The following is a 25601-nucleotide window of genomic DNA, read 5'->3' on the forward strand; positions in this document are numbered from 1 at the left end:
TACATACATTCATTCTTCACTTGTGAGTTCATGTTGATATTTTTCGATTTTTTCAAAAAGCTCTGCGGAAATTTTTTTGAAAAAACAAGGGCTGTAGTAAGTGCTTAATTTTTCACCCTGTTTAGTGGTCCAATTTTTAAAGAAAAATAAAACTGAAGATTGTAGATATCAGAGATATGGAAAGAACTATAATGATTGGCGACAAAGAAAAAATTACTTACTTGAGACTTAAATTCCAGACAACACTTGGTGCAATGAAACAGGTTGTTCGTCATGTTCGAATTCTCATTCGTCTCTTCCACAGCAGCGCAGCATATCTGACAGCTTGACCTCGACCTCTGATACACTCCCTTGCGATCGGAGTCGAATGATATTGATCTCCCTTTCTTCTTAGCAGGCTCCGTTTTTGCAATACCCTCTACCACATCATTCTCAAAATTCTGAGATTCTATCGATTCAAAGGAGATCAAACTTGACTTTACATTTGAATCTTTCTCAGATGAATCATTTGGCACATTGATCTCAACTTTTCTTCTTTTACTGCTTTGATGCAATAAATCTCTTTTAGGGGCTCCATCCTTGTCACATGGTTCACCCATAGAGCTAGGGAAATACTTAAGAGTTACGTTGTCTGGAAAATTATCAGAAGTGTTATCAGCATCGTTTAGCTCGACATCGCTTTCTTCTCTGATGGTGGCAAGACTGATCGTTTCTCTTGCTGGTGTTTTACTCATCTCTAAAACTTTATTCTTCTCTCCCACCTTCCTTCGGGTAGACAAACAAATGGGACGACTGTAGTCTACTTCAGGGGGATCGTCTAACTGCATTTCGCGCAACAACTTAGGTAACTTTTTGACTTTGACGTTAGTTGCCTTCCTATTAGAATCTGTAGTGTCTGCAGCAGACAGCTTTGAAGCAGCCTCGCTTGATGTAGCAGTCTTAAAGCCTGGTCTTCTACTTTTGGGTCCGGTCCATTGTCTGATGGCAGTTGGTTGCAAAGGCGACTGTTCTGCTCTTACACTGGGTGGAGAGATATCAACCATTTCTTTGAGCTTCAGTGCCATCAAATCAATGTGTCTATTTCGTAAAATTTTGACCACTGGAAGCTGTTTACTCGAGATTTTGAAAAAACTTTTGTAGCGTTTCGTTCCATTTTTCTTGATAATAACTTTTGGAATCGTTTCAGGTATGGAATCCTTGATCTTAGGAATTTCTACCTCTCCAATTTTTGAAGAGTCTGCGTCGTTGGTTGGATGCCGCTGTAAGACGAGGCGATTAACTTTGATTCCAATGGGCGAGCCAAGACTACAATTACTCCCAGATGACACAGAAACAGATGAATTCTGAATCACTTTCCAAGATCCGCTGTTCTCACTTGAATTCAAACGAATTTCTATCTTTGCTGGACCAAGTTCTATACCTTTTGAACTGGTTATGTTCTTTCTCCGACGTTTCTTCAAGTTGAAGATTCTATTCCAGGGCAAGCGAACTTTGAGATCTGATTCACTCTTTGAGTTACAAGTCTGAGTTTCCATATTTTCATTATCTTCTGCTTCTTCTGAACCAATTAACTCCATCTCGGGGTTTGCCAGATTTCCTTTTCCTTCATAGCTGAAAGTGTTATTGATTGGGCACTCATCAAAACATCTCAACTGTGAATCGCAAAGAGCTGCTGTTATACTCTCATCCATATCACTGCCTGCAGGTGGGAGACATACTCCTTCATTGATATCGGTTCCTATTTCTTTTGCAAGAGAAGGAGACCCTACTTCACTATCGGTGAGGCAAGCTGTTGAATCTGTGATGAATGGCATACTGTCTTTAATGAAAGAGAAACATTTCATAAATGAATTAGAGCTATCATGTTCAAGTCCTTTAAGATAGTTTGGAGAGAAACTACAGTCAGAGTCTGTGCTTTTCAGACGTAGATAGCTCATGCTTCTTGATGATTTGTTTGAGCCTGTTTCAGGACTGAAGACATTTCGTGTTAGCAATTCCACAGACTTGCACTTCTTTGACAATCTGCGATTAGTGCACAGAGAATTATCACCTTCTGTTGGTTCTAGAAAATGTTCTCCTTCATCCATTTTTTCATAACTGCCATTGCCTGTCACAGATGCACTTTCTTTTAGATGAACAGAGTCTTTATGTTCATCATTCAAAAAAACTTCCTCTATCGTCTCTGCACTGCTAATGTTTGGAGGGATTTTTCTTTCGGTCATCTCAATGTTTTCACTAATCTCATTACCAGTGTTCATCAACCTTTCATTATCAAAGTTCTTTTTCCTTCCACCTTCATCTTCTACGACTTCAATTTTGTCTTCCGAATTGATTGTCGTCTGAATTTTTTCAGATGTCAGCTCTGGTGATAGAAAAATGCCTGCAGATGCACACTGTTCCTTTTGTGCAACGTTTTTCGGTGATGTGAATCTTTTCTTTTTTGAGTCTTTCCGTCTAGAAGAATTTGTCAGCCGTTTTCTTCTTTTTCTGCTAGGTGAAGGTATTTTATGAGCAGTTTTAGAATCTTCTCCTTCTGCATGGAAGGTTTTGATAGGAGATACTTCATTTTCCGAATCATGAGACTTGATTGGCTCTCTTTCTTCGTTTTCATCACCGCTTGAGCCAATCACTACCTCCATTTCGACATTCAAATTTAAAGGATCATGTAGCACTGCATCAGACAAAATAAGACCTGAAGTTTTCGTAGAGTCACAAACATTCCCATCTTCAACCTGACAGTCTACAGTTGGACTTCTGCTGGAACTTTTACTAGTCATTTCTGCTCTTTCAAGGACATCACTCATGACATTTGATGCCATTCCACTGCCTACATCAAAATTGACATCGTTTCTCCCAGATAAATTTTCAGATAAATGGCTAGAAGTCTCTACATCATTTTCAGGAAGTGTTGGGGACACCAGTTTTTCAAGACCATCCACTGTGATTTGAGAGAAATTTTCAGTGTGCTTGATATTGATGATTTTCGATTCAGATTCAACAAGGCTTTCTTTGGGAGAGCAAGAAGAATTTTCTTCACTAGATGAAACCATCTTTTGAGTTAAATCAAGGGCTCCCATTTTCACCTCCAACTCAGCACAATGGCTGTTTGATGTGAGTATTTGACTAACAGGTTCAATTTCTTCAGTCGGTTCAGTAACTGGCAAAGAGTTGTTTCTGTGTTCAGAGGAAAGAGTTCTAACATGATCATCTTCACAGGCCTTTGAGTCTGACTGAGTCTCTTGATTTATATCATGAGCTTGTGGATGATTTTTCTCAGTCAAAATATCGTTGGGAAAGCCTGTTTCAAGGAATGAAGCATTTTTTTGGATTGATCTATTTGGACTTTGATCTAGGTTTTCAGTATTATTATCTTCCTTGGGACAACTTTTCAAGATTTTTCGGATACATTTAGTTTCTTTCAAGTTGTTTACTTCTGAATCATAAAAATCTTCCACAATTCCTCTTTCATTTTCACATAATTGGCTGGTAGATGAACTTTCTTGAATAAAATCAACGGTTGCAGGGCTGTCTGTTGAAGCAAGATCTTCAATGTTGGATAACTCACTGGATTGCAAGATTTCATTGCTGAAAGTTGCCATTTCTAGGTTTGAATCAGCAGAGTTATCTGTTTCTGTCAACATTTGATTTGACGGCTCATCCGTTTGACTTGCCACCTTGGGAGAAATTTCAGCTAAATTATCTTCATAGGTATAATTTTGGCAAGGCTCAGTTTCTTGAATAGATTCAGCGTTTGATGCCATAGTTGATTTACCACTTAATAATTCGTCAGATGTTTTTGTGGAGAATTCGTCCTGCGTACAAACGGACCTGGGTTCATTAACTTTCTGGGGTGAATCGCTTATCCTTGAGGTTTGAATTTCAGATTCTGCTAAATATAACCGTGTTGGAGGTTCACAACTGATACACTTTTCACTTAAATGAAGAGTGTTCTCTTCAGTCGCCAGATCTGCTGTAGGAACTTCGGATGCAGATTCACCTGGACAGGTATCAAATTCATCAAAATCCCAATTAAAGTCTGTTTGCTTGTCGCAAAAACTATCTGACAAAATTTGGACTCTGTCACTCTCAGAGGCAATCTCCGCTTGCAACGTAGCGTGCTCATTTACAACTGATTCACAGTCATCAGTCATTGTCTCGTTACCGTGAATTGAGACTGTAGTTCCTTTTTGCTCTGCTGTCATGAGCACATTCGGTTCCTCTGCGGTTCCGAGAGGTGGCTCGCTGACAATTGAGTGCATCAGTACAGGAGAGACGATTTTTGTTCCATTCAATATGCAACTGTCATTATCGGTTGACTCTAAATTTAAGGTCAAAGAATGATTTTGTGAGAGGACAAGATCATCAACATTACTTTCTGATTCACCATCATTACTAAATGATTGTACTGGAAATTCATCAGGAGGTTTCAACTTGGAACTTGGAGGATTTCTACTTTGACCAGGGGTTTCGGTGTCTTCACAGATCAGATCAGTGGCGTTGCTTGAGATGGCATTGACTTTAGCATATGCTGGCGTTGATTTTTGCGTCTCCAATCTAGTTTGATCATCCTCCTCAGAGCATACGTTTTCCAGAATTTGCTGCATTTTCTGAAAATTCTCAATCTCTACTGTGACAGAATCTTGTCTGTTTCTGCCAGAACCTTGTTCATCTGCGCAAGTAAAATCAGTCACACCAGAACTCTCGATAGAGGTTTCACAAACAGAAGCTTTTCCCTTCAATTCTAAGGAGTTCTTTCCTTGGTCACTTGAAAGATCATACTCCTCATTTTTATCAATAAAATTTGACAATGATGCTGTTGGTAAACTATTAGACTCCAGCTCTGAAGAGACCGTAGATATTTCTGGGTCAATTTTGGGTTGATCAATTGATATCTCTTCCGAGATTTTCAGTTGGGGGCTAGAGGCTTTAATTTGTAAGGACAGAATTTTGTCTGAAGAGTCCCTGGACAGAGTGGGACAGGTGGACAATATCATTTCTGTGTCAAGTTCTTTTAATTCACCTTCTTCTAGTTCATAAGGTTCCGTAACTGAAGAAGAATTTTTTACCATATCAAGTGTGGATGTATTCGGTTTTTCCTCTATTGATTTGACTGATTTTGACACTGAGGAAACGTTTTGGGGTACAAAACGAGGCAAATAGGAGGTTTCATCTGGATGGGCTTTGAAAATTTTGGGCGATTTATCCGGATCCGAATGCGGCGATCTTAACTGTACTTTATTTTTCTTCCTTTTGGACGATTTCTTGTGCTTTTTCCGGTCTTTCTGTAAAATTTTTTTAATGCTGCTGAGACTACCTGCACTCACAGATTTTTTAGCTGAGGTGTCCTTCCATTTAAGAAGTTTACTTTTAACAAATTCCAGTTGCGCTTCCTCATTCATTAAGCATTCCTTAGACGATTTTATTTCTTCAGGCATGCTACTAACTTGCTCACACTCAAATACAGGTTCTACTGGATGGTTAGAAATTGGATTTTTGAAAGAATCTAAATGATCTGATTCATTCAGTGCAGTTTCAGTGGGACCTTCTGTAGTATGAGTAGCGATTAATTTTGATGAATCTATCGAGGGCCTTTTACGACTTTCAGAGGAGCAGACATCAGATTTTTCTTCTTCTTCTTCTTCATGGGCTTTGAAAACAAGGTTTTGTTGTTGTTCTGAAGAGTCAAGTTTGGAGAGAGGGAGAACAGTTTCAGAACTTTCATTCACATCTTTCTGATCTGAAAGTGCCTTGCATGTAATACTGATAATGTTCTCACACCTTCCTGTTTCTGACTGAAGAGGTGCGTAATGAGGTTTATTTTCATCAGTCTGAGACACATTAACTTGAAATTCTGATGTAGGTGGTTCGCACACTAACGTAGACTCCATAGAGAGTACAATTTCATCCTCTTTTGATGAATATTCATTTTTCTCTCTTCCTGCATCTGAAGTGCTTCCTGAATCTTCATCATTACTTAGTTCTCTAGGTTCAGCTGGTAAAGGAATCATTCCAGGAGAAGTAAACGCCTCTGCCTCATTCTCTTGATCTTGTGGCTTCAATTCCAAAGAGTCAGGTACTTCTCTAGGATGCAGGTCACTGGACTTAGATATTTTAGTATCTGATTGTAGAGGATTTAAGTTAGGCACATTTGGCCTGTCTTGAGCAGCGATGGAAAGTTCCTTCTCTAGACTCAAACGATTTTTTTCTAGTAGCCTTTTGTGCTTCATTTTTTTATACAAACTGGAATAAAGAGCCTCTTTGTCTCTTGCTTTGGAGACTGGACTTGAAGTCACGGAAGGAAACTGTTCACGCTCGTTCTGTGATGATGGGCAAGGTTGGTTTTCTCCCACAGGCACTATCGCTTTCGGAATAACTGGCCCTAAAAATTTTGTATCGACGGAGTTCAGTGAAGAGACTTGCCTTGGAATAAGCATCTCTTGGGAGTTGAGAGATGGTATAACCGATTCTTTGACATTTCTCTTTTTCTCTGTGTGGATGCTATCCTTATCAAATCTTTCAGGGAGCTGATTCCCTACCATTGCGAGTAATTTGATATTGATCACATTTGGATCATCAGTGCATGAATTCTTTGGTGATACATTTTCGAAAGAGTTTCCATCATCAGGAGGTAAGGGAATTTTTGATATGTCGAGTATTTTATAATTTTCAGCGTGGTATATTGGATGGTCTTTGAGCGTAGGATTCATTTTTGTGATTGGTTTTGGTGGTGCTTCATAGCGATTGGTCTGGTATTGGGATCCACTTTGCTTGTATTTGGTTTTATTGGTTCCAAATACATTGGTTAAAAGTTTCAGATTATCATCTACCTCCGAGTTGACTTCTTTCATATTGTTCATGGAATTTAGTTGTTGCGATGGTTTCCCTGCCATATCATCCTGCTTCCTTTTTGGTAAGTTAATCTTAGATTTTGCATTTTCTTTGTCAGTACTGGAACTACTTTTGTGTGAACTTCGATCTTTGTCACCAAGAGAGGACGTTTTTGCGGCGGAATGTGATTGCGGTGGTTTTTCAATTTCTGTTTCCTTCGTTTTGCTCCTCACGTCTGATTTAGGATTGGCTTTGTTTTTCTTACTACTTTCCTTTAGCTTTGAAAATTTTTCCCACGTTTGATCAAACAGTTTGTGAAAGTTGTCAAAATCTATTTCATGCTTGTCAAAATCCAATTCAAAATCTGAAGAGAAGGATACTGGCTCATTCACAGCAGTCGAGTCTGAGGTCGAGGGTTTAATTTTAGATGACACTGAGTTCTTTACTTTGGGAACTTCTTCATCTGAGGCGATCTGAGATGATAGATTTTTTCGAGAAGGGGAATCGGTGTCCACTTCAATTGTTTTTGAACGTTTCGCATGAACCTTCTGCAAATCTGAGGATCTGGATTTCGATTTGCTTCGAGAGGAACTAGACTTCAGAGATGAAGATTGATTTTCCAATTGATTTGACCGCTGACTCTTGGATTTTAACTTTTTTGCGTCCGCTTCATCATCTTTGTTTACTTTACGGGCGCTATCTTTTCTAGATCGATGTCCAGATTTCTCATCATGTTTTTCAGACTCATACCTTCCTTCTTTGTGCTTCTTCTTTTTAGTCGTATCATTATTTCGCATGACCTTCTCGTTCCTGGAGGAATTCTGCTCTGTTTCCTTTTTCACCTCTGACTGTCTGCATTTCCATTTCTCTGTCCTATGCAAATCAGCTTCTGCTGCTTGAGAGTCTGTGAACTTTTTCCCTGAGTCACTGACTTTCCTATCTACGTCTGTACTCCTCCCAAAGCAACACTCTGGCGTTTTAGGAGTCTCAGCATAATTACGCTCGGATTCGACTGCTCTTCCAAAACTGCTTTCGAGAGTTGTGGGAGTTTGGGCGGAGCTACTTGCAGGTGCTTCCAAAGATTTGCTACAACTTTTTTCAGTTGTAGAAGAGCCAAAGTCATATCTCCTTTCCGGACTTTTTGATGTCCTGCTGAAGCTCCTGCCGGGTGTTTCAGGAGCTCTATCAAAATTGCTTTCTGGTGTTTTAGAAGTACCTTCAAAACTGATTTTCGGAGTTTCAGGGGCTCTTCCAAAGCTGCTGTCAGGCGTTTTCGGAGTTTTTGTAAAACTGTCCTCTAGGATTTCGGACGAGCTTTCAAAACTTCGGCCGGGGGTTTTACAGACTTCATCAGAGCCAATTCCAGGTGTTATTGCAATGTCTTCAAGGATGGATTCTGGTGTTCTTGGAGTTTCACTAAAGTTGCTTTCAGAAGTTTTTGAGGTTCTTTCTAGACTATTTTCAGGTGTTGCTGCTCTTTCAAAAATACTTTCAGGAGTTTTTGGAGCTTTTTCAAAAATAATTTCTGGTGTTTTGGGGATTTTTCCAAAACTACTTTCAGGCGATGGTGGTGCTTTTTCAAAGATTATTTCTGGGGTTTTAGGAGTTTCATTAAAATCAAGTTCAGGAGTTTTTGAGGTTCCACTAAAATTACTTTCAGGCGTTTTTGGGATTCTTCCAAAACTACTATCTGGAGTTTCTGGGGTACCGACAAACTCACTTTCAGGAGTTTTGGGGACGCTATCAACACCGGCTGAGATCTGATCAAGTTCAAGTTCAAAATTTGATGTAATTTCCAAAGGCTTTTCCGAATGCTTTGAAGATGAACAAGAAGAATTTGTCAATATTTTAGAGGTTTGACCACGGTAACTGTCCAAAGATGTTTGAGGTTTTTTCCAGCGCTTTAAGGGATTGACTAGAGTTTGGTCAAGGGTATTTCCCAAAATGTTTGACTTAGCAATCTTTTCTCTGCTGGAATAGCCATTAGAATAATTTTCAGAACAATTCGAAACATTTGGAACGATAGGATTTTGGCTGCTGATTTCATTTGAGGGTAAGGATTCTATATTCATTGATTTTGCATCGATCCTGGATGATTCCATGTAAGACCATGAGTCAGCGTGAGTGGTAGCTCGTATTTTCATCTGTCGGGCATTGTCCTTGCTCACAAAGGGGCACTCCCAGTTCCTGACAGGACAATAGGCTTCAATTTTGTGTCTGCTTTCACCTTCAGAGCGCTTAACTTCAATCTTGGGAAAATTTTCATCTCGAATTCTAGGAACTTCAGTGTCATGAGATTTCATTTTACTAGGGATTTCTGGAGCTTTTTCACAATTCAAAGGCTTTTCTCTTCCAGAGTTGAGATCAACTTTGGGTTTACTTAATTTCTCTTGGGACTCCTTTCCTTTCTTTGATAAGTTTTTATCGAGAGCAGCTGGACTTGAATGGTCGCTTGAGCTTGAAACATGTGCTTTCTTTTCAGGATTAGAATCGGCAGGTTTTGGGTGCAAGATGATCTTGTTTTTTGCTTTACCTCCTCTTTCGATTCCCCCGTTTTTCAAAGCTTCATTTCTAGTATCAGCTGCGGCATGTCCCATTATACTTGAGACACTTTCAGTATTCACTTCATGACTGCCAACATTATCCTCCTTCAGGGTTATAACATTCGAACCAGATTTAAAATTGCTATTACAAATTTTAATATTGTCTTCGGTGGCGCTCTTTGATGTAGATTTTATTTTGTCTTCATTCTTTCCAGAAGCAACCTTTGACTGTTTATCGGAGCTTGAACTTTTTCCTCTGTCTACTTGATGATCAGTCATATTTTTTCTCTTATCACAATGTTTAGTCTCATCTTTTGGTCTTTTACTTCGTGAGGGTGATTGATCAGTGTGATCTTTTCTTGACTTTCTGTCATGGCTTTTGCTACGATGAGAATTTTCTAGTTTACTGTTTGACGTAGTTCCTATCTTGCTCCTACCTGAACTTTTAGTTTCATCTTCGACAATCCTCCTCTCGCTCAGAGATGAGCTACAGTCCTTAGTGCTTTTGGAAGGAGTGTCTGAATATTTTTTTCTGTGACGACTTTTTTCTGTATCATACTTTTGGTGACTTTTACTGTCAGAAGGTTTAATTTTTTCTTTGGAAGAAATATCTGAATTGCCTTTGTTTTCCTTACATTTGATTTCGGTGAAGCTTCCACTTTTTAGATCCGAGAAACTTTTGTCTTTCTTCCTAGAGTGTTTTTCAGTTTCTTCCCCAGGCTCATTTCTGCTTGAATTTTCAATTCTACTGACTACTTCATGTTTTTTGTCCTCCAGAATCTGCAAAGGAGGCAAACTCTCTCTTTTCGCATCCAAGTATTCTCCTTCACTCGACTTCATTTTAGGTCTGGGAACATCATTATCTTTGCTTCCCTTCTTTTTCTTCCTTGCCTCATCTTCTTCATTTGAGCGGTGTTTTGACCGCTTTGTTTCCTCACCCTTTCTTCTAGACGTAGACTTCTCTTTCTTAGGTGCACAAGTTTTGGGCTTGACACTACTTTCTGTTATGAGTTCCTCGCAAGATTCCTTCGTTTCATCAAGGACGTCTCTCTTTTCAATAAATTCCAAGTAGTCAGAATAACTGTTCCTGACATTTCTTGACGGTTCCTCGATGGTAACTTTTTGGTTATGTTGAGTATGTGTGGGGAAGTTCTCTTTAGGTTGCGTGTTAGTCATTGAAAAATCTTTACTGCTTTTATCATGCTTAATGATCTCTTCAGACTCATTCAGGTTTTCCTTTAATAGTTTCTTTCCAACTTCAGCTGATGAATCTAGAGTGTCAGTTTTTGATGACTGTTTGCGATCTGTTTTCTCAGAGCTCATAACTAGCTTGTTTTTATCCTTTTCCTGCTCACGCTTTGTTCCATCAAAAAGAACCGTGTGACTATCTGCTTTCTGAAATTTCACAGTTTGATTAATAATTTTGCAGGATGCTTCTTTGTCACCAAAAAATGTCTCAGAAAACAGAGCTTGAGTTTCAGTGGCAATAGGAGTAGATTCATCAACCATAGGAATATGCTCGTTCCTTGATGAAATTTCAATTTCAGATGCTTCTTTAGATGCAGTGAGTTCTTGACGTACAGTATCACCATCTTCTGGGCTCAGAGTGAGATTGGAACTCTTACTCTCAAACGGGATCGGATCTATTTTGATTTTCGAATTCTCATTTTCTTCGCTGCTGGCTATTGGTGTTTTAACATCATTGAGAGGAGGGTTGTTTCCCAGGTTCTGGGAGCTCATGCAAGGTTCCAAAGCTTGATGGGCTCCTTTCTTTTTGCCTACTGGATTAGAGTCAGATCCTGAGCTTGAGTGGAGGGAGCTGAGGGTTGAGGAGTCGTTCTTCTTTGAGAGGTACTTCTCTTTATTGTTTCGTGATAGATCTGACTTAGATAAGGAGGGTGAGGATGTTTTGGGGCGGGGCTTCCTTGAGATTGTATCAAACCATTCAAAAACTGACAATACACTGACCGTTTTCTCAGATGTTGGTTGGTTGTCTGCTGAGCACGTAGAAATTTGACGGGATTCACTATGGATGGAGGGGCTTGGAGAGCTATGGGAACTCACTTCATGAGACTGATTAGCATTAAGGGTGTGAGCATTTCCACATGGATGTTCTGCAGTTTGTTCATTTAGAGGTGAGCATGATTCCACACTACTTTCTTGCAAGGGTTTGCATGGTTGCTCATCTATGCCAGTTGGGTCCTCTGATAGTTGATTAGTAACTGGTCTTGGTTCTGAAAACTGAAAGCCAATAGAAATATCAGTCAAGCTCGAGTCCTCCGCTAACACTTCTACCGTTCTTTCTTTCAGGCTTTCTTCATTTTTTAGAGTGGGGGAAGAGAGGGGATTATTAATTGGGCAGATATCACCTTGTGACAATTCTTCATGTGATTCTTTGTCATCTAGTGAGCAACTCTCCAGGGAGAGGTGTGCTGTAGAACAGTCATTTGAGTCAATGTGATTAGATGATGATTCTGTTGCCTTTAGCTGCAATTCATTGCTTTGCAGAGATGGCATTGTAGTAACTTCCCTCAATATTTGCGTGCTTGATTCTTTTGTAAGAATGGTCTCTTCATGGAGGGCAAAATTATCAGTTGGGCTTTTGATTGAATTAGTACCCGCAGTTAATAGTTCATAACCTGATTCTTCTGGATTTGGTTGACTTTGCGCAGATGTTTCAGTCGAGATATTAGAGTCAACATGCAATGTCATTGAATTTGGTTCCTCCTTTTGAGAGATGCGCCCAGTTGTAGAATTATATTCAGTATTAGATTCTATTAGGAGAGGGTCACCATTTTGTGAGGATTGAGAAGTGGCACAGACATAATCAGCATTCAATTCTTCTGAGTGAACAATCATGTTTTGCAGAGATGGTAAAGGATCAACTTCAGCATAACTTTTTTCTGGATACACTTCCATATTCTGAGGGGATCGAGGAGGCACACATGTTTCTGTTGAGGCAGTACTTTCAGGTATGGATTCAGCAGTTGAATCTTTAGATTGTGTTTCTTTTTTTTGAGGGGGACAATTGACATCAGGACGAGCAGTTGAGATAACCATTTCAACTGGGTGAGGACTGATTTCACCCTCATTAAAGTCAGTATTAGAAGGGCTTTGATCACAAAAATTATGTTCTGGTACTAAACTAAAAGAAGAACCAGAGGAATTTGCTTTTTGTTGAGTTAAATCCAGAGCACTCTCATTCAAAACGCTGTTTTTCAATGACAGTGCTTCATTCACTTCTTGAATTCTATTTTCAGAGCAATGCATTTGAGAGTCGATGATAAAAGATGTGTCAGTGGAACTCTGCGTATGCGACACTTTCGGCCAAGATTCCTCCGTTTTTGAAGGTAAAGGGTTAGTAATTAAGGATGCTTTGTTGGAGGATACGTCTGAATTTACTGTCATTGAAATAGATTTAACACAGGTTACTTCACTACATGCTGGTAATTGTTCGATCAAATTAATTGCTGTGGGGGAGCATTCTGCATCCGATTTTCTGGGAGCAACTGCTTCAATGTTCGATGGAGAAGGGGCCTGCTGACTGTTCACTGATATGATGTCATCAAAATGGGGTGGTGAAAATGGACTTTTTGGACAAGGTAATGAATTTTGGGCTAAGCTATTTATCGACGGGCTATCAAGGCAGATTATTTCCTCCGAAGCGGGCGATAAATACTGTTCTATCCGCGTCAATTTTTGAGTGGGGCTATTTTCTGGCAACGCTTCGATTCCTTCATTATTTTCAGAAGTCTCCTGATTTGAGACACTTTTTGATGTATTTCCGCTATTTATTTCAAAAACTCCTGCATCATCAGCGATGGATGCTATCCTCTGGTTTGGTTTCAAGTCCGAGAGGTTTCCAGGTGGATTGTGAATTTTCGACCGGATACTTGTCACCTCTTTCAAGCAATCCTCAACTTCTTGATCTAGATTTTCTTCCGAGAGAGAGTCTTGCAAGTCTTGATTACATGAAATGGAAGTCTCAGTAGGCTCGTAAACAGTGTCTCCTAGGACAGGACTAGTGTTGTTTCTTCTTGAGATCTGATCGAAGAAAGGGGTTGGACCTGGATTGAGAGAATTATTAAAATTGATAGGTTCAATTCTACGCTCATCATTTAGGCTCTCTGCATCTGAAAAAGTGTCAACGTCAGATTTAGTTTTTATTGGGGAAAGGATCTGTCGTGGTGTGCTGGATGCCGTATCTTTTCTAAAAAAGAATGGGTCATTTTCACTTAGAAATTTGTTATTAGCCTCGAGCCCTTCATCTTGATTTTCTTCGTCTTGACTCAAATTGTTGGAAATTGTAGGCGATAAACCAATAAATTCATCATCATTTGATGAATACCTTGATGCACGAAGCTTCCTGCTATTCTGACAGTCATCTTCAATGGTGACTTTGTCCTGGCAGGAGGTTGAAATTACAGAGCTAGTTGTAGAGCTTTCAGATAAATTGCTCCTATATCTTCGACTGCATATTTTAGAGGAAACTTTAGATGAGATTATCACTCGACTCTCTGGTTGATCGGCATAGCTTTCATGAAACAGATTTGATGCTGAAGAGATGACAGAATCGACTGAACTCTGAGACAAACTGTTCCTGGACTTTCTGTGCTCAAACTTACTAACAGGAAACTTTATTGACTCTAAAAGCTTCCTATCAATTTTACAATCGAAGGAGCTATTGCTGTCGTCATCTGAGGGAGGGCTTACGCTGATTTCAACTTTCTTCTCGTGCACGATGGGTTGAGAATTTGAAAGCTGACTCCTTGTACTTCCAGTTTCAGGAGTTTCGAGGTTGGAGGCACTTTGAGAAGACTGATTTTCAATATAATCTGCTGCACTCACAATTAATTTCCAATCCAAGGATAAATTACAGCTTTTATTGCGCACAGAATCGGCGGACACAATTGATGGTGCGGTCGAAGTACTTAACTTAGGGGTTTCAAATTTTGAGTCGTCATAATCTTGTGCTTTACTGCGTGTTGCAGTTTTAATTTTTGACGGTTCATTCCTCGATGCTGGATTGCTGAGATCTATTTTCTTTTCCACCGTGGGTCCGAATGATTGTTTCAAAAAGTCCTCCTTCTCACGCTTTTCCTTCTTCTTTTTCTTTTTTTTCTTTTTAGAATGTTTTTGATGTAGAGTAGACTCAGATTCACAGTTCTTATGGTCATCTGAGGAGCGTTCAATGGTAAAATTAAAGGATTCATTGCTTTTGGCTTGCAAATGAGATTCTACCTCAGGGTGCGTTTCACGTTTCATATAATCTGATATAATGACAGGTGCTTGAGTAGTGACTGGTGGCTCAGGTTCAAAAATATCATTCTCTAGAAGAGAATCAATATTTCGGATTACAGGTTTGAAAGACTTGTAAGGGTTTGACTTTTCATGCGAGGACTCTGAATCTACCCTTTCCCACTTATTTTCCTGTGTGTTGTGCGGTTCATTGACTTGGCTTAGTAATTTATCAGTTTTTAGCTCTTTCGTAGTATGGTCTGCCTTGACTAAATGTGTCTCTTCTAAAGACAGTTTTTTGATGGGTAAGGTTGAATTTTGATCAGGATCGGTAACTTGTGCGGGTTTTCTTTTCTTCGAATCTAATTTTTTTTTCTCCTTCTTTTCTTTCTTGCTCTTCTTTTTTTTCTTGTCCTTGTCTTTGAGATCAGTTTCTTCTTTCTTTAATTTTGATGGAGGCATCTCTTCGCAAAACAAAGAGGAATTTCTCTTTGTGCCATCTAGTTCTTCCAATCTTTCTGTTTCAAGGATTTTTTCTTGCAGCAAATCATCCATTTTTGCGCGGATCGAAGTAATGGCTGTGCTTACATTCAAATCAGAGTTAACATTACTAGTTTTATTAGCATTATCATTCATGGACTGACCGATTGATTTGGGCTCAGAGGTTGAGCTATGTTCACTGAAAAACTGTGGAGGCTCAACTTCGACATCAAGAGAGCCTATATTATTCAGGATATCAGACTCAAAGTTAAATTTATTCATCTCATTTTGAACAAGCATTTCAAAATCGGTGTGATTGTCTGATTTTGATAGGGTGAGCTCATCAGTTTTCCGGGCTTCTGTGCCTTGCAAACTCTGGGAAACTGTGCCAGTCAGACCATAACAATCATTGCCTTCTGATATTTTATCATTTTTTGAGGAACCAGGTTTGTGGCGAGCATCAGAAAAGAACGTACCATTGTCACTGAATAGGTCAAAGCTAGAATAATCATTAGAGGCTGGTCTTCTTTTTTTGTTCCTACGGGTTTTGACTGTTTTATCTTCGAGCTCATTCGAATCACTGTCACTATTCAGAAGATCAGCCATTCCACTCACAACTTTAGCTTTTTTGGACATAGCATCGCTTGAGGGATCTACTGCAGTTCCATCGGGTGGTGAAACATTTGAATTCACACATATTGGAGCTGCCTGTCCACTTTCAGGAAATGGTAGAAGCGATAATGGGGGAATTCTGTCACTAGCATCTCCTTGGTCATTTGTCTGTGAGCTAGATTCAACAGGAAATTCAACAGCACCGAATGAATCACATCGTTCATTAATAATAGAGTCAATAGTTTCTTCATCAACAAACAACTCTTCAGCGCTGCTACTGACATTTTTCCTGCCTGAGAGGGACTTTGGTGGGCTCTTGTTTTCTTCAACAGGGAAAATTTCGCCAACTGCCAAATTTTCAATGTTGTTTGAGGTCCCGCCTGGTTGTTTTCCAGAGCTCTCTTGCAGGGTTTGGACCAGGCTAGCCCTTAACGTACTTGTAATGACCGTGTTTTCATTACCACAGATGGCTGAGTTAGAAGTATCATTTAAAACAGCAGTTTTAACAGAATTATTTTCACCTGCTTCCTTCTGAAAATCGACCCCCGCATCGGATAACGTCTCCAAAGCCTGAGGGCTTATTCTAGAGGGATCATTACTTAAAGTTGTTTTATGCTTTACACCGATGCTGTTAGAATTAATGTCAAGGTTCGGTCTTGAAACTAAACACTGAGCAATTTCATTAGAATTATCGACCACCTGAGCTTGGTTAGTATTATTTTTGGAGCTCGAGGAATCATAAATACAGGACTTGTAATACTGAGTATCAAAAACTTCCGAAGTTAAACTATTATTTGCATTTGTTTTTGGACGATCATCCACAAATGCTTGTGACTTATCTGCTGGCTCGGTTGTGCAGCTCTTCTTCAGAATTTCATTGCCAACAAAATGAGTTGAGTTTCCATCGGTCCTCTTATCTGGCTTTCCAATAGCAAGAGGCTGAAACAGGCACGATTGATTGGAGGTTTCTGTGGGGTGAGAGCTATTTGCTGCACTGTCGGATTTATCAATTTTGGGCGGGCAGTGAGCTGGTAGATTAAATGAACTTACATATGGACTTCTAACACTAGTGAGATCAGCAACTTTGTTCCATTTCTGACTTGAGTCTACTTGATGGATAGGTACGCTTTCTGCCATTTTGCTTAAATCCCTGATTGCAGAATTATTGGAACTGTTGATAAAATCTGCATGATCATTGCTTTTGTGAGGGCTGATTAATGAGTGAATTTGAAATGCTTCTGGAATACTTTCCGGGACGCTTTTTGGTACAAAATTTGTGCTGAAGGTTCCATGACTACGAACTACTGTCAGATTTGAAGGAGCGTTGTTTTCGCTGCATGATTTTTGAGAAATGCTTTTTTGCTTTTCCTTCTTGTGCAAATTTTTATGCAAATCACTGTTTGCTGTGATACATTTAGTCGGAGAGCTTTGAGGGAGCAATCTAGAACTATCATTAGGAGAAGAATGAGGAGGATGGTTCGGACTGGGTGTACTTACACTATTTAAAAATACCTGAGGGGATTTGTCAGAGGTTATATTCAAGTTTATGTTGACTGAGCATGTATTGTCATACTTTGGTTCTTCTGAAGCATAGCTTGGCCGATTATCGTACTTGACATAGTTGTGACTATTGTTTATGACGCTCATTACTGGGTAATCGTAGCCAGTACTCGGTAGTGGATTACCAGGGGGCATGCAGTATGGCATTAAAGTTGTTTTATTATAAGGGATCTGGTTACGGTGAAACTGAGTCATAGCCTCAGTGTACGGTGCAGGATTTGGAGGTTTCAGAGCTTTATCACTGCGTTGTACGTTCGAATTACGTTGCACTGCATTATTTGGTGGCACCACTGACACATTTCTCTCTTTCACGTTTTTTCCTTTCTTACTGTCACTTTTGGGTGCATGCTTCAAAATACTGTCTTCGCTCTGGTCCTTACGTTGATAGTCAGCTTTGTTAATGATAGTTGGCTTAATGAACTGTTCAGGGTCTCTAAAATCGTAGTCCAAGGATGGTGTCGATGGCCTGCTCCTTCCTGTGTTCTTCAGCTGATTACTTTGAGAGTACAAATCATTATTCTTGATGACATTATGCTCTAGGTTCAGGTAGGTTTTCTTGGGAGAGCTGGTTACTCTTCTTGTCTGACTTAGATCTGAGGGCGAAGATATAGGACAAGGGCTATTGCACATTTTCTCAGCAGGGACTACCACTTTCGCGTCATGATAGTCTGGTTTATTGCACTTCTCATTAGAGCCATACATCATTGAATCGTGTTGAAAAATGGATGGAGCATAGTTTGGAGGAGTTCTTTCAAAAGTTCTCGGATACGACTGCAGCGGAGCTAGGTTAGGGTTGTTGGGGGGTTCGATTGGAGAGTTGGAGATGCCTAGCTGAACTCGGTTGTACGGGTAGTGCTCAAGGTTTGCAAATGGAGTGTCTATAGGTCCTCGTTCGGCACCTCCTCCTAGCTTGAGGATTTTGAAAAGGACACTATTTTCTGGATCGGGTGTAATGACAGGATACTCACCTCTTGAAGCATTAAGGTCCGATATGCTGTTACGCTGGTCTAGATTAGCGGAGAGTTGACTAGATTTATTTGATGAGCTGATAACTGGGGTTGGAGACTCGCCAGACGCTACGCCTGGTTCATCATCATCATCATCCCACGTTTCAAGGAACTGTCGTACGTCAAGAGGTTTAGAGCTGCTTTTCTTAGGTGCCTCGGGCTGTGACTTCGGCTCGACGACTGGTGTTGTTGGAGTTGCAGCAGGCACAGAGTAGTTAAAATTTCGGTAGGGTGGGGCAGGAATAGGGGCATCGATGATTGGATTGCGATGAGTGGAATACTGATTCGATGGAGGAAAGTTAGGCTGACTACACGGTGGCAAGTAGCTTGGGAGAAAAGATTCAGGTCGTTTGCTAAAGATGTAGTTGGGAGGTGGCAGAGATTTCTGATTCATTTCAGATGCATATGGAAAATCATTGCTATTCTTAATAACACTAGTTTGTTGTTTGATAGTACTTTTTGGTGACTGATTTTTGCTTGGTGTTCGTTCATAATACTCTGGCAGGAAATTGGGTGGCCGTGGATTGTAAAATGAAGGATGCAGATAGTTAGAGGATGTATAATGAGATCCGATTCCTGAAGGCGTTTCATGTGAGTTTGGGTTGCTCACTCTTTGGTTGAAAATAGTATTTGCGGGTGATGGAAGGTAATGAAAATCCATTTGCTGGGACTGCTGGTGTGACTGATTTGGCATCATCTGATCCTGGAGTCCAATGCTTTCTGGGTTGCTCTGTTGGTTTGGATGTCCAAATGAGAATTGCAACGCCGACGGAGTTGCTGTAGCATTCATAGAGTACGGTGAGGGTTGGCAACATGATTTGTAACAGACAGCATATGGGGATCTTTTTTCAAATGAATAGTCATTGGATGGATTTCTCTTGAAATTTGAGCTTGTGTTTCTTTGCCCTGAAAATATTTTTGGCTGAAACATGCAATTAAAATACTCATCTAGATGAGCTGGAGTAGAGTAACTCCGTGAGGACAGAGCAGGGAGCGCTGGATGTGGTAGAGGGCCTGGTACATTCGGAGGTGGCTGCGATGGGTGGGGTGGATATGGTTGCAACTGCGGTTGTGATTGGGAGGTTGCCTCTTGTCCATTGTGAATTCGGTTTGCCTCTCCAAAATTATTCAGCATCTTTTCAAAAGTTACCTGTCAAAATAAAAACCAATTATTTATACTGCAGTTAAGGGACAGGATAAGTCAAAATTTGGTAGGCAATAATCCACAAAAAGGGTACAGAAAATGTTTGGCCTCCTTATTTTTTTAGGCTGCTTTCACATTGCTGTCAACATAAGACTGTGTGCTTCAATTTTTTCTTCCAACAGAGGAGCATATTACTCAGTTTCCTTTGTCAAAAGTAATGAGCTGGAGTAGTTCTATTTTCAAAAAATAACTTACTTAATGGTTTTCTCCATAAAAATGCTTCGGCCTAAAAAAAATTTTCCCCCTTTTGAAGATGCCTTCACATTTTCTCCTAAGTCAACCAAAAGAGCACTATCTGCACCCCTGCAAATTTTTTAAATCAATTTAAAAAAATCAAAATTAATTTCGTTTGTTTGTTTGACAGTAGAAGTTGCTAAATGAGACTGAAAAATAATTAACAGAAGGAAATGAAAAAAACATACGATAATACAATGGATGATTATCTAACACATGAAAACATGCTTCAACTTGATTCAACCTTTTACTAGCTGCTCGATACGTTTTCCCTCCATTTCAAATTAAATTTAACGCTTATTGAAATTTCTTCATAATTATTTTATGATGAAGGAACCACCAACATTAATAAGGATAAAAGTTCAAGTAATATACATCATCAGATAGTGTTCTCCTTTTAATTTTAACACACCAATGTTAAGGTTAAGGTAAATGTCATTACCTGATCTCTTGTACTTCATTTTCAAACATTTCTTTTTAGTTAAATACCTTCATGCTTACTTCTTGGAATGATTTTAATTTTTGAAGTCAACTGATTACTTTCGAACAGGAGCAAAGTTACTAGAAAATTCTGTCTAATACAGAATGTAGCACAAGACAGAGTACAAGCTAAAGCTGTATAGTTGCATGTTTTGTAAAGTACAGTTGCATGTTTTTCCTTCAAAATTTTAAGAAAAAATGACTCGTGTATTTTAAGCTCCCGTTTAACCGTACATTGCCAAGAGAACCAAGAAAGGTCCAAATATATCCCTCTATCCGTGGGCATTGGATCAAGCAGTGCAATTCATGGACCATCTAGCCACTGTCAATGATCAGACCAATGCACAGACCACAAATCACAGCAAAGACTTTGCTCGATCGAAAGTGTGTCCATTGATGGGGGGATATTTTTAGATATCATCTTGGCTTTCTCAGAAGTGCGCGTTTAAATGGGAGCTCGAAGTATGTAGCTTAGAATTCATTTTTTGTGGGTTTAAGTATGTCCTTCGGAGAATTGGGCACAATTTCTGTGAACCAAACGCACTCTACTTACCAAAAACAAATTTTAATTTTACTTCAAGATTAAAAATTACTCAGCAAGCTCATTCAGCCAGATCGACTGGGTCTATTTATATCAAATTGTTTAAGCATCACGAAAAATTGTGAAATCAGCCTATGATGTTGAACCTAGGGGTTATAATTCTCCTCACCAGAGGTTTTTGGATCCAAATTTGAGAATGATATTCATCAAGAAGATCAGGTCTGCAACATCTCAATTCAGCCAAAGTGTTCAAGCTTTGACTTGGTAATAGCTGGGATTATTAATAAAAATCGAGTGATCTGATCAACTCAAAATGTGGTATTTGGGGGGCCAAACCCTCCCAAATTACAGTTTTTGGACCACTAATCTTAGAAACACTTTTAATCAAGGCATTGGTCATTGCATGGATAGACTTGCAATGGCCAAATTGATTGAGCTCACTTTTTGCGACAATAAAAATACTTGAAATAAGCCCAAAACAAGCATAAAGCCTAAGGGGACAAAACCCCTCTTGGCTTTCTAGATCCAAATCCTACAGACACTTTTCAGTAGGGACATTGAACCTGTAATGTATCAACCAAGTAACCATATCAACCACGTCCAACTTCCCACCAACTACAAGTGTTGCGCAAAATTATGAAATCCGTTACAAATGTTAAATGAAGGGGCAAAACCCCCTTATTTGAAGTTCCAAAAACCAAGCTCTCTTGGATTTTTTAGAAAGCAGGTTCAGCCTGAAATATATAAAATATTTAAGGGATAAAACCCACATTTTACGCTGCCTTAGGACCCAAGTCTTCTGGATACATTCCACCCACCAAGAGGGTCGGACTTGTATAACAAACCAAAGTTTCTACCAAATCGATCGAGCTCTCTCTTCCCAGTAATTTGATGGCCTAAGTACGAAACCACATATCTCCATTTGCAATGCTGCAGACTTCCTGTCATAGTATATTTTTTCTTTAGAAAACTGGTCGACTTAATTTCTTGATAATTTCCTTGATTTTACTTCTTCATTGGCAGAATATTCCGAAGAAATTTCGAGCAATACAGTGGACTCGTTTCTCTTAGAAAAAATAAAATAGAAGCAGAAGTTTTGAAATCACTGCAATGGAGATACATTGTTTTACACTTTAGCAATCGAATTACAAGGCAAAAAAACATGAAGTCAGTCCAGAGAAGATATTCCAGGGGTCGATGCTGCCATGCTAGAGAAGAACGCTGTAAGAATCTAGAGACATTGCCAAATTTCCTTCATATAATGCAAATTTCCAGGGGCACTTGCGCATATTTTACCTCCAGTATATCAGAGCATGAATTTGCGATTAAATATGTAAAGTATCTGAAATTCAGCATTCATAACTTTTCTCTGAAATAGGTCCGATCTGTCAGAAAAAATTGGCAACATTTGGATGTTCAGGCAGCATTAATTCCATAGCACTGCAGATCAACCCCCCCCCCCCCCTTATCTCCCTTAAAACTCCAGCTCTCTCGACCCGAATCCTACAAAGACTTTCCGTTACTTAGGAAGGTCAGACCTTCAGCACGTAAAAAAATTAGCTGAATGGCCAAAACCACTTTTACCTTGAAACAATGATGCCAGATTGGTACAGTGGGTTCGGTTCAGCTTTGATCAGATTTTTGCCCTTTAATGGACCACTAGACAAGGTACAAATTTCAGCATTCTGATACATATTACCTAACCAAAATTTTATGTAGAACACAATTTGCACAACAAAAATTACTGAAATTAACTCCTAATGAAGATATTTAATGTTTCTTGACGCAGGAATTCTAACCTCCCGCTTATGAAAACTCAATGCTCTACGTGATTCACATCACGCTCTAAATATTATCCTGACAGTCTCTGCGATATAAAAATCTGGCAACCTCAATCTTGACACTTTGGCTCAGCTATAGCAAATTGCTTATAGTTTGAACAACACATGGTGGAAAATGAACACTGCTTGATTGAGAAGCTTACTGAAACTGTTGTAGTGCGCAATTTTACTCCATGTAGAGCTTGGAGTTTCTTGTGAGCGCGCAGTTCAAATTCCTCATAACCAATGTGAAATAAAATGGTAGATATCTTCGTTAGAAATTGATTTTGGTAATTTTGTTGCATGAATCATGTTCTACGTAAAATTCTGGTTAAGAAACATATGTCAGATTGCTCAAATTCGTACCTTGTCTGGTGGTCCATTAGGAATGCGATAAAAAAGTTGTTCCTGAATGGCTAATAGCCCAGAATCAAAAAAGCTTGAGGAAGGGGAAAAAAACTGAATACATTCACTTACACTTCCAAAACTGATAGCTTTGAGGTTGTTTTCCAGTGTTCACATTTTAGCTCATTTATTTTGAATTTCTGTAAAGAGAAAAATAAGATCATTAGACAATGTGATGCAATAAGTTTAAAAGCCACAAAAGTTGAGTGACGAAATTAAAGGCCTAAATACAAAATACTGATGATTCAAAACTAATTGGCATGTTCCACTTTTCAGCAAACACAGCAACAGCTCATAATTAGACCAAGGAGGCACTAGAAAATTATCAATTCTGCTCTTAAGCACAGTAACTTTTGTAGAACGGACTAGAGATAGAAAGTTAGCTTCTCTCTTTTCTAAGCACTACCTTTAAAAAAAATGATTTTAGGTCAGGATATTATGAGCTTGCTGATTTCAGAGTATCTTCTTACAGGTGAGAATTGCAACTGAACTTACAAAAATTATCGAGGCAAATCTTACAAGAGTTAAGTAAATCTTAAAAACAGGATGGTGTAATCATAACTTAAGTAATGAAATCTCAAAACGATTGCAGTGGCTTATTTACTTGAGATTAATAATTGGATACAATGTTATATTCTCGAGGCTCATAACAGTGACACCTTTCCGCTTGGATGTTTTCATGGAAATAGATGATTTCAAGAGGAAAGTCATGACCTCGTTAACTCGTAAACTCTTCCCTTTCCCCCAATGGGCACCGAGAGTGAATGCTTTCTGTTGAATGTCATTGTAAACAGCACCAGAGGTAGGGAGCAACAGTATTAATATTTGCAGTGATCAAACGTACATTTCGTAACACAGACAACTGAAAATATTTCAATAGTTTCCGACTGAATGGAGACTCAAAAAACACAATTGATAGGTAGAAAAGGATGTTAGATTACACACGGTGCAAAATAAAATGAAATTATTTAGAGATGCAATTGATAAATTGAAAAAAGCTCCTTTCAGCAGGAAAAAATGGGAACCAAGAAATAAATTGCGCGCCAAAGTTGAACTATTTTATTCAGCTTCGGAGTAGGGCTGCTTCAGGGCGAAAGTTTCCAGAATTTTGAAATTCTGCATTAAAGCATGAATCTTTAGGGTTTCATCCCAGCTGTAAACATTTGGATTTGCATGCAAGCATAAATTTTATAAGGTCCTGAGAAGCCAATGGGTCCAATGCAAAGAACAAATTAGAAATTCTTGGAAAATTATTACACTAGGACACTAAAATTCGTACTTGATATATCAGAATCATTACAGTTCAGTCATTTCAGCACAATGATGTTGAACTGACTGGTAGCCCTTGCAAGTGTGCTACAAGACAAGGTATGAATTGAAACATTCTGCAGCAAATTTTCTCTTCAAAATTTAAGGAGGAAAAAGGGAAGTCTGCAAGTCAACTTCTAGAAGAAGTATAAGTGTTTACAATTAACAATTCAACGGCGTAAGTCCGCAATCACATATCTCGTTTGCGGTGTCTGGAAATCTCCGCCTCTAGGTTATTTTTTTAATGGAGAACAAATTGACATCATTCCTTGAAGTTTATACATTTTCTTGGCACAGAGAGGAAAAGTCATGGCAGTTCTAAAGAATTGCCGATGAGTAGTTTTCCGTTTAAAAAATAAAGTATGACAGGAGGTATGACAGGAGGTCTGCGACATCGCAAACCAAGTTATGTGATTGCCGACTTACACAGTAGATTTGTTAAAGGGCAAAAATAAAAATGACATAGATCATACCTCCTAACTCTTTCTAATTTGTGGTTAAGTGATAGTAACAAATCAAATTGAATTCTGCTACTTAATTTGAACAGTGCTTGGAAGTGAGGAAATGTATGGGTTTAAAATGTTGTTAAATACAATAAGTGGCCTACCATAGGGCACAGTATCTTGCTAAATAAAAATTCCTGTACTTGATTATTTTTGCAGTAAAAAGAAGAAACTTAAATAGGGAATGACAGTTGGCTCATCATAATCACTAATTGTTGATGTAGTTAATCCCCAAGCACGGAAAAATTGGAAATATTTTTGAGTCTATAGCCTTTGAGGCTACAATGGATACCTCCGAAAAGATGCGCCTCACTTCTTCGACGCTGAGTATGATCGGCATCCACTTAAGTGGCGCAAGACCTAGCTTTGGAAATGACCATAGTTACATATTGAAATATTCACCTGTATTTTCATCTTTGCTGCTAAAACATCATTCACGACACACCTTCACCGTGAATACCTTAACAACTCAAGTAGAGAGGATAAAACCAGGCCAATACTAACAGTGCGTGAGGTATTTAATCCTTGAAACTTTGACGTTCACACCACTTAAAATGCTGAGGGCTCATTAAAAATTCTTGTGTGCATGTTATGGCTTCTGAAAGAAATAATGAACTACTGCAATGGCATGAAATTGGATTCCACAAGAGATCTAACGCTTATCAAACCTGAATACTTAATGACTCGTAATTAGAGTCAAATACACTGAGGCGATCATGATAAAAAAGTATGGGATGACACAGAACTAGGCTTCATGATGGATAAGCAGATTTTGGACATGAGGTTGATTCCAGAAGTTGTTAAGGTAATAACTCCTAAAATTAATGGGATTGATATG

The 25601-nt window shown here is 39.0% G+C and overlaps 1 protein-coding gene across 2 annotated transcripts in view; it reads right to left on the reverse strand.

The window, feature by feature from the left end:
- LOC109042269 (uncharacterized) overlaps nt 1-25601 on the reverse strand; it is a 36007-nt gene that overhangs the window by 9993 nt on the left and 413 nt on the right. The window contains exons 2-4 of one of the 2 annotated variants that reach the window (XM_019058917.2): nt 25166-25361; nt 23025-23092; nt 222-19418 (exon numbers count right to left, since the gene is read on the reverse strand). In XM_019058917.2, coding sequence (XP_018914462.2) covers nt 222-19403 — 19182 coding nt within the window. In that variant the 5' untranslated portion in view covers nt 19404-19418; nt 23025-23092; nt 25166-25361. The remainder of the gene's footprint in view (nt 1-221; nt 19419-23024; nt 23093-25165; nt 25362-25601) is intronic. The other variant, XM_019058916.2, reaches the window with a different exon arrangement.

This window comes from Bemisia tabaci, chromosome 10 (genome assembly GCF_918797505.1).
Source record: "Bemisia tabaci chromosome 10, PGI_BMITA_v3".
Taxonomy (NCBI): domain Eukaryota; kingdom Metazoa; phylum Arthropoda; class Insecta; order Hemiptera; family Aleyrodidae; genus Bemisia; species Bemisia tabaci.